The sequence below is a fragment of the Colobus angolensis genome, unplaced genomic scaffold (assembly GCF_000951035.1).
Source record: "Colobus angolensis palliatus isolate OR3802 unplaced genomic scaffold, Cang.pa_1.0 Scaffold51, whole genome shotgun sequence".
NCBI classification, from domain to species: domain Eukaryota; kingdom Metazoa; phylum Chordata; class Mammalia; order Primates; family Cercopithecidae; genus Colobus; species Colobus angolensis.
This window is the reverse complement of record NW_012118599.1, coordinates 4,080,062-4,089,516: the sequence shown is the minus strand read 5'-3', so window position 1 is coordinate 4,089,516 and position 9,455 is coordinate 4,080,062. Positions and strand designations below refer to the sequence as shown.

The window sequence follows — 9,455 nt, the reverse complement described above, 5'->3', positions numbered from 1 at the left end:
GCCGCCCCAGTCAGGCCCTGGGGACCATCCGGGCCCACCTTCCATCAATGCACTCAGACTCCTCAGAAGGGGTTTAAAGAAAATACGCGCACTCCAAGAAGGACCCCAGCTCCAGCCAACAGGCCCACCTCTGCCCAGGCTGTAATCTTGGCTCACCTCTCGGGTTCAAGCGATTCTCAGCCTCCCAAATAGCTGGGATTACAGGTGCGCGCTACTATTCCCGGCTAATTTTTGTTTTTTTAGTAAAGACGGGGTTTCGCCTTGTTAACCCAGGGTGGTCTTGAACTCCTGACGTCAGGTGATTCCCCTGCCTCGTCCTCCCAAAGTGCTGGGATTACAGGTGTGAGCCACCGCTTCCGGCCCTTGGATGCGTTTTAAACAGCAAGTACACAATGCTTTCCTGACAGGAATGTCAAGTCCATCAGGAAATCCACATATGGGTGTTAAGTAGGCAAAGTACCACATACAGATTAAAATCGAAAGCGCCGTCAACCCTTATTTAATTTAAACAGTAGACCCTAACTTCTTTCTTTCTTCATCTCAGTGGGACATCTTGAGATTTTTCTTCATTTTGTACATTTTAGAGTCACGTGCTCTATAGCCATGGCCTCAAGTCAGCACCTGCTTGGAAGGGGGGTCTTTGGGGTTGGGGGTGGTGCTAAAAAAAAACTAATTTGGCTGGCAAGTTAGTTAAAACGTTAAAAATATTTTAAAATTATCAGGGCTATATTATGGAATAATTGCAAAATTCACATGGATTTCAAAGTTTGAAATACATGCCTTCGAAAATACATCTTGTTTATAGAGGCAGCTTCTGCTATTTCTCAGGCTATAGATGTTATTTTCTTCACCCACGGGGGTGCTCGAGAGTACCTTGCTTGACAAGCCTGGGTGCTGAACAATTGCAGCCGCTAACATGATCAGATTTTATTTTCAGTAGGTTTCTCTGGCCAAAGTGAGGCGAATGAATTGGGGTAGTAGGGGTAGAGAAAGAAACCTGTTGTGTCTGTGTAAATTAAAGTAGCACCATGAGTTTGAAGAAAATGGGTAAGAAAAGGTGAAATAGTAAAGAGGTAGGTGGTAAAGGATTTACTAATCAGGTCAAAGGGAAGGGAGGAGGAAGAAAAGTCTAGAATGATGCCCTGTCCAACACACACACACACACACACACACACACACACACACACACACACACTTCTTGTCTGTTTGTTCTACACTTGTATCCCGGAACTTAAAGTAAAATTAAAAAAAAAAATCAACTCCATCTTAAGATGTCTATAGCTGAAGAAATAGCTTAATGATACCTGGAAGGACAAATTCCTATGACAGTAGAATGTCCAGATGTTCCGATATTGCATAATGCTAAACGCCTTTAAGGTAATTATAGTCATGCTTTCACGTGCTTACACATGGAAATGCCAAGGATACCTTTCTTTAAATTAACAAAGTACTAATTTTTTTCATTCTGTTAGCCTACTCGCATGTAGACATTGCTTAGCTTACCTTTTACATAGATAAGACCCCTATCGAATAAAAAACAAAGATGAGGCATTCCTCTTCTTGCTTTCTGAGGACGCTCTACTCTGCAACTGAGTAGCTTTCAATAAACTCTTGCTTCTCATGGCACTCTGTGACTCGCCTTACATTCCTTCCTGTGCAAGATCCAAGAACCCTCTTTTAGGATCTGAATCAGGACACCTTTTTCTGGCAACACTCAGCCTTGTTCACCTGAAAGTGTAACTAAGGTAGCAGCATGACTCTGTTATTACACAGGCTTGGGGAGAAATGAAAAATCCTGTTATAATAGTTCTGCACTCTATGACAGATATCCCAAAGGTGTTTTATTCCTTTGAAGCCCCTGACATCGTCAACCTTCTTATTCTTGAAGACCCTTAGAGGTTGCCCTCATCCTGAGACAGTCTTACTCATTTTATCTATCTATTCTACCTACCTACCTATCCACCTACCTACCTGATACATTTTCAGAGGCCCTGAGAAATCTTCTTAGCCTCAACCCTTCACTCATCTGCTCAGTAGTAGGTAAAACTGCTTGCACAAAAGTCAAGAGCTTCAAATCTCAGTTTAAGAGCTTTGTATACTCCCAGAAGAGGGAAACATTTGACTTAAATTCAGCCTTAGCTATAAGCGATTGGTGTAAGACCCTATTCTAACAAGTGGGTTTTCTTATCAGGAAAGATGGTTGAGAGCTTGAAATGGCTTCTTCAGGGTTTCTCAAGGGGCAGCCATGGGCCCAGCGTGATGCCAAAAAGACAAATGCCCACGATTACACAGTAAAGTCACTTGTGTTCTGATGGCAAGAGGCACAGTTAGGGATTCCCCAACGCAAGTTTGATTGGTAGATCATGTTCCTAGAAAATCCTGTCAAGGAGTCAAAGAACGTTTAGAAAATGAATTTCTTGTGACATTCTTTCTGTAGTTCATGAAGTTATGAACTTCTTTTGAAGGTTTATATTGTATATGAGAATGTGCTGTGAAAAGTTAAAAGACATACAAGGCAGGTTAAAATGATGAAATCAGGAACAAGAAACTGTTTCCACCTGCTTTTGCTTTTTTGTGTTGTTGTTTTTGTTTTTGAGACACGGCCTTGCTCTGTTGCCCAGGCTGGGGTGCAGGGGGGTGATCTGGGCTCACTGTAACCTCTGTCTCCCAGGCTCAAGCGATTCCCCTTCCTCAGCCCCTCAAGTAACTGGGACCACAGGTGCACACCACCACACCGGCTAAATTTTGTAATTTTGGTAGAGATTTTTGGTAGAGGATCATGCCACGTTGCCCAGGCTGGTCTCCAACTCCTAGGTTCCAGGGATCCTCCTGCCTCCACCTCCCAAAGTGCTGGGATTAGAGGTATGAGCCACCACTTTCAGACGCCTTTCTAAAAGCTGAATTTTAAAAAAACCTCCACATTGCAGGATAACTCTTCATTCTGCTACTCAAAGTGTATGCATCTAATTTCATAGCAGTAACATGATACTAAACATTCAGGAGAAGTTATAAAACATCAAAGTTGCAAATGAACTCACAAAGGACCAAAAGTAGAAAATACTAATGGAAGAAATGAAAACAAAAACAGAACACTCAAATCAATTTTTCTTAAACTTCAACTTTATTTGGAGCAGGAAATTTTTCCTTACATAAGGTTGACATTTTTAAACACCTTAGGACAAACTATTTAAAAAGCAACATTTTTATTTCAGAAGGGTCTTGCTTAAGTGGTTACTCTGAATTCTTCTCATTATTATGAATATTTGCTTTATAAATATATTGTCAGTTACTCCATTGTAATCAAATCAGGTGACTAATTGCTATCTGTACTGAGTTATCTGATATCAGAAGACTTGATTCAGGTCATTTAAAATTCATATTAGCACAGTGTCTATGAGAAATTGATAATACAGATTAATGTGATATTTACCTCCAGTTTGTCTTCCTAATGGTTTCCATGAGAAGATCCTCACAATAAATTATGTAACAGTACAGTACATTTGGTTGGAAATCGTAAAAATAATTCTAAAAATTAGCTACATATATTATGTTGCTACAGTATGGTTTAAATGATATAAAATAATTAGTATGTCAAACATCTTCTTATAAACATATTGCTTTTGGTCATACACTGAACTGAAATGTACAGCATAAATTCCTTTTTTTCCTCTCCTGAATGGCACAAAACAACGGCTTGATGGTAGGGAAATGCTACTTCATGAGAAAGCACGGTGCCCATCAACTCCAACAGTACCTGTATGTGCACTTAAAAATAAAATAATTCTTATTTGTGTTGTCTTGATTGCATACAATTTTTGATAACTCCAGAAGATGACAAAGTGTTACTATATTAGATGTATCTAGTCCTTTAGGCAAGAGATACATTTAAAAAGTTATTTGAAAATCAAGTTTCTTCCAACATAAATTTTATCATACACGAGCTGGGTGAGGGCTTGGTAATTAATGGAATTTTATTGTAAAATGAACAATCATGTCAAGAGTAGTTTTTATGCAAATGCAGTTTTCCCTGCTCTGCTGGCTCTACCTGGGGGACATCGACACCCCCACAGCGCACCTTTGTCACTGAACTTCTGTCTCATTTCAGCACGAAATGAGAACCAACCCTGTATCATTTCCTGACGTCCCAGTAAGCTTTCTGACTGTAAATGAGGTATAGTCCTGATAAGTACAGTTACAGGTATATCATTTCTGTTGGTGTCTTACATTACATTTTGTAATTCTACAGTAACAAAAAATAGAGGTCACAAGTAGCATTTTATTTTCATGTAACAAGAAATGGCTGCGCAGATTCTCAGTCAGAACAAAAACAGAGAGACAAAAGAAATGGTTACCATTCCCTTCTATAGCGCATAGGTTTTTTACACAATTGGTCCTTTACCCATTTCAGAGAGGGGGAGGAAGAGTACTTCACAGCATTTGCTAGTTAGAATTTGTTTTCTCCGTCCTTTAGTTTTTCTCAACTGTACATCAGCTACTTGATTTTTTTATGAATATGTTTGGCTTCCCCAGCGAAGTTGTTTGCTGGTAAACAAAGGAAAGTGTAAAAGGAAGAAAGCAAAGTATTTTCTGAAGTTGGGCCCTATAAAGTATTAGAAGAAAAACAATTTTATAATGTGTAATAATCAGGTAACTAGGTTTTTCAATTAAAAAATGTAATGACCTTATATAAGCTAGATTACCAAGACTATGGTATTAAACAATCCATTTGCTCCTCTAAGGAATATTTACAATTTAAAACCTGCTTTCCAGCAAGCTGGGCAAGGTTTCACATTAATTTACTTTTCATATATAATACAGAAAATGAAAATAAATATTAACCTTATAGTAAAGGACTCATCTCTGAAAACACATTTTCTGATGCTTTAGATAATGAGTTGAGAATATAATACAGAAATGAATTCAGCTTCAAGTTGTGCTTGCATATATATTTTCTGAAGCTTTGCTGCCAGCTTGTTAACAGGAAAAGACCACCTATCACATCCATATCCATTATGTGCTTTTCTCATGCCCCTAGGGATCATGGTGCTTGGTCAAGTATATTTTTGAGTCAGATTCTCCAAACCATATATTACGCTCTGATTTTAGGTTAAGGCTCTTTGGAAGCCACGGTAATTTGTTCAGAATGCAACATATTATTAATACACCAAAGCAATAATTTACCAAGTCATTAGGTTGAACCATATGAAAGTGTCTAGATTCATTTCACCTATCATTTTAACCTATAAAAATGATCACTTGGCTGGATGCAGTGGCTCATGCCTGTAATCCCAGCACTTTGGGAGGTGGAGTAGGGTGGATCACGAGGCCAGGAGATCGAGGCCATCCTGGCTAACGTGGTGAAACACCATCTCTAATAAAAATACAAAAATTAGCTGGGTGTGGTGGCAGGCACCTGTAGTCCCAGTTACTCAGGAGGCTTAAGCAGCAGAATCGCTTGAACCTGGGAGGTGGAGGTTGCAGAGAGCCAAGATCACGCCACTGCACTCTGGCCTGGGTGACAGAGTGAGACTCTGTCTCAAAAAAAAAAAAAAGATTACTTACATACGGTTAAACTTGTCATTATCCTGGAACCAACAGAGAGTAGTTTGAGCCCTAGGAGAATACGAGTCAATACACTGTTCAGACTGCATTGCATTCACTGATGGTGACCTTCCCTCTTGCCTTTAAGGCAACCATAAGTGAGACAAATGTACCATATAGAGATGGATGAGACTGGACCTTTTGTCTTTTTCTGTCTCCAAACTGGCTTTGTCATTTTCAAAATTGCTGTAAACATTCCTCTCAATGGAACAGCCTCTGCCCAACAAATAGAGTTCTCATTCTTGAAAGAAACTACACCAGGGTTAGGAGATCAAATGTGGCACGTGACTGCGACTTCCTAGATGAGTGGAACCTCTGCCATAACTCTTTCTGCTCCCCAGATTGTCCTGAGAATTTGGCTAGGACAGAAGATTAGTCATTGACTGCTCCTAGCCAGATCTGGAGAACTGAGCTAGGTGCAAAATTCCATCTCAGTTACTATAATCAAAAACTTTCTGCTGCTTTGATACTTAGTTTTTTGGCCATGCATCTTGGCAGGAATGTAAGTTTGATCGACTGTGTTAACCTTCATGTTGAGAGCCTTTTGAAACAAAAAGCTCTCCTTTTATTGGTACACATACAACTTGATTTCAAAAGTGGAATAAATTAGAATACAATGGCATAGAATGATTAAGCTTGGTTTCATCTGATATCTGCGACCACATTAAAGGGTGCTGAAAAAGTTTTTTAAAATGTATTTACTTAGAGTTCTTTCATCTGGGGAACAAAAGTAAAACAAAGTGAATTATATAATAGTCCTTTCAGAACAGCAGAGTGGTATCCAAAAATCAAACCAATGACCTATTAAGAAAAGCAGAGGATCACTTTTCTAACAACAGTCCAAGAAGGCCTGAAGTACCTAGTGAGCCACACTTAAAATTTAACCACTTCATAAATATCTGCATACACTGAGTAAATAACCCTCTATCACACAGCCTTAAATTGCACCCCTGTTGCAATACTGCATTCATATTATTACATTTTTCAAAGTCTGTAGAAAATATTATCTGGAACCCCAAAGGAAAATCAATTAATCTTTAAAAAGTTCATTACAAAGTTGACTGTATAAAATGCTAAAACATAATCCATATATACAAAATGCTGTTGTTTAAGAAAATAATGGGACCCAGTTTTAGAATAAAATAATTTTATACAAAAAAGCGTACTGCATTCAAATCAATATTTTAAAAAAAACTTTAAAAAAGAATATTGACATGTCTTAGTTCAGAAGAATAACTATAAAGTGTTGATTTGCTTTTATGCCCTCTGCACATCTTGCAGGAAGAACACCAGTCAGCTAAGGGAAAGTGTCCTGCTTCTCCCTACGAAGAGATTCATCACCAAGGCAGATAGTCATCGCCGAGATGCGTACTTGGAAGCCCAGTCTGTCCGGCCATGCACTGGCTGGGCCGCTGGAGGCCGTGGTATCAACCCAGGAGTGCTTCTAGGCTGGGTGTGGAAGAATGGTCGCCCAGGATGAGGTCTCAGGGCCTTCAGGGAGGAATAACCTGCAATGAAAGAAAAAGGCCAGCATGACTAATATGGGGCCAATGCAAGCAAAGTGCAAATAAATGCATTTTGGTGACAAAAACATGAGAAAATAAGGAGTTCATTCAAGATGAGCATCTTGTCTCCTACTTACAAGCTTCTCTACTGCAGTTAAAGATAACATTTTAAAGTTGTCAGGCCAAAAATAATGGCATCATTCTTGACCCCTCTTTTTTTCATATCCCACATATAATTTGTCAGGATATCCTATTAGTTCTACCTTCCAAATATTTACAGAACCTGGTAACTTTTTACCAACTGAACTATTACCACGCTGGCCCAAGCTAGCATCATTTCTTACCTGGATAATTTCAACACCTCCTAATTGGATTCCCTGCTTCCTACCTTGTCCCTGCTTCAGTCTCATGACAACAGCAGCTTGAGGGAGCCTGTGGAGATGGCTGTCAGATCACCTCACTTATGGACTCAAGCCCTCCAGGGACTCCATGTCACTCAGAATCCATGACAATGTGCTTACAGGCATCATATCGCCCCTGACCTCATCTTGCTACTCCCCCCTTCTCACTCCTGTCACTCCTGCACTCTGGCCTCCTTGATGCTCCTTGAATTTGCCAGGCCAGTTCTGCCTCAAAGCTCAAGCACAGAAGAATCTCCTGTCCGGAAAAGCCTCACTCATAATGCACGCTTGCTCAATCACCTCCTCCAGGTCTTTACTCAACAACTCCTTTGCAGTGAGCTCTTCTTTAGCTACTCTGTCTAAAATTGCAACCTGTACCCCACACTCCAGCCCCCACAATCTCTACCTCCTGTCTGCTGTATTTTTCTCCTTAGCACTAAGTCAGTAAGCATCTGACTTACTATACGTTATACAGCACTTATTTCGCTTACTTATTGTCCACAGAGTGCAAGTTTCATTTATTGGTGGATCCCAGGCCTAAAACATGCCTGGCACATGTTGTTGAGTAACCATTTGTTGAGTCAATTCATGAATAATTTAAAATACAACTCACCAGGGGAAGGGTCTGGAATAGGTGCCAGGTGTACCCTCTGCATAGCAGAACCGATTTCTTTTTTCAGAAAGGAAGGGACATAGTTTCCAGTCAGTCCACTAGAACTTGTAGAGCTGGAACCAACTGATTTGCAAAAGCAAAAAGCTCTTTACTACAAAGACATGTACCCAGGACACCAACAAGGTTAAATGACAGCACTGCAGAGCAATAACAAACTAAGTTTTTACTTTTAAGGAAAAGAGCAAATCATGATGACAATGAGTTCAGAGCCAAGCATCCCACCATACCACCCTGTCAGAAAGACTGCAAGGGTCAAAGACAGTGTTGCTCCCGTGGGGGCAACCATATAGAGGGTGGGTTGGTTGTGAAATTTTTTTAAAAAAGGGAAAGGTGACATTCGTTCTTTATTTTCTTTTGTAAAAGTAGATTTAGATTGTTCTAAAATTTGCTTTTTTCACTCCATAATATAGAATAGTTGTCCTTCCATGTCAGTACCTATAAATAACAGTACATATAAATAACACAGGTTCTATTCAATTATTTAAGCTGTGACAAGTAATTATACACTAAATATTCTTATCCACATCAGAAAAATTAACCATTTTTTAAAATAGTAAATACCTTCACTTTTTATGTCATTTCCACATGAGAGTGCTTTAAGGGCAGGGACTGTATGCTACTCATCTTTGTATTCTGGGGAGGATAACGGAATGCCTTGCATATAACAGGTAATCAATTAAGATTGGATAGGTGAATGAATATAATTCTTATTATTTAGGCTTAAAGGTACACATGAAATAATGAAGACTGCTATTATTGCTCATTATAGAAGCGGAAGTTCTAACCATTAAGAAGTCAGTAAGTGGTAGAGTTGCTCTGTTTCCACAACACAGAGCCTTTTCAGCAACTGCTTAAGGCAGAGTAGGAAACACAGTCTAGAATGCCTGTGTGAGGAGTTGTGTTGGTCAGCTGGGGTGTATTTTGCACTCTGGTGAATGAAGAAATATGAAGAAAAATGGGAAGAGAATTTGAACAGGTAAGTCACAAAAGAGAAAAAACTTACAGTCAATAAACACAAGAAAAGGTGATGAACCTTATTAGTAAACAGGACATGCAAGTTTAAACCACAATAGGATACCATTTCACACTCATCAGATTAGCACAAATTTTAGTCTTGACAGTACCAAGTGTCATCAAGGATGTAGAGCAACTCCCATATCCCTCTGGAGAGCAGTTTGGCAATATCTGTGAAGCTGAAGATGAGCACACCCTTTAACCTAAAATGTTGACTCTGGCTGGGCATGGTGGCTCACACCTGTAATCCCAGCACGATGC

The 9,455-nt window shown here is 39.5% G+C and overlaps 1 protein-coding gene across 1 annotated transcript in view; it reads right to left on the bottom strand.

The window, feature by feature from the left end:
- Positions 1–3,098: 3,098 nt before the first annotated feature.
- The window catches only part of ICK (intestinal cell (MAK-like) kinase), a 62,071-nt gene continuing 55,714 nt past the window's right edge, over positions 3,099–9,455 (bottom strand). The window contains exons 13-14 of the mRNA XM_011960219.1: positions 8,121–8,243; positions 3,099–7,109 (exon numbers count right to left, since the gene is read on the bottom strand). Of these exons, the coding sequence (XP_011815609.1) occupies positions 6,955–7,109; positions 8,121–8,243 (278 nt within the window). The 3' untranslated portion in view covers positions 3,099–6,954. The remainder of the gene's footprint in view (positions 7,110–8,120; positions 8,244–9,455) is intronic.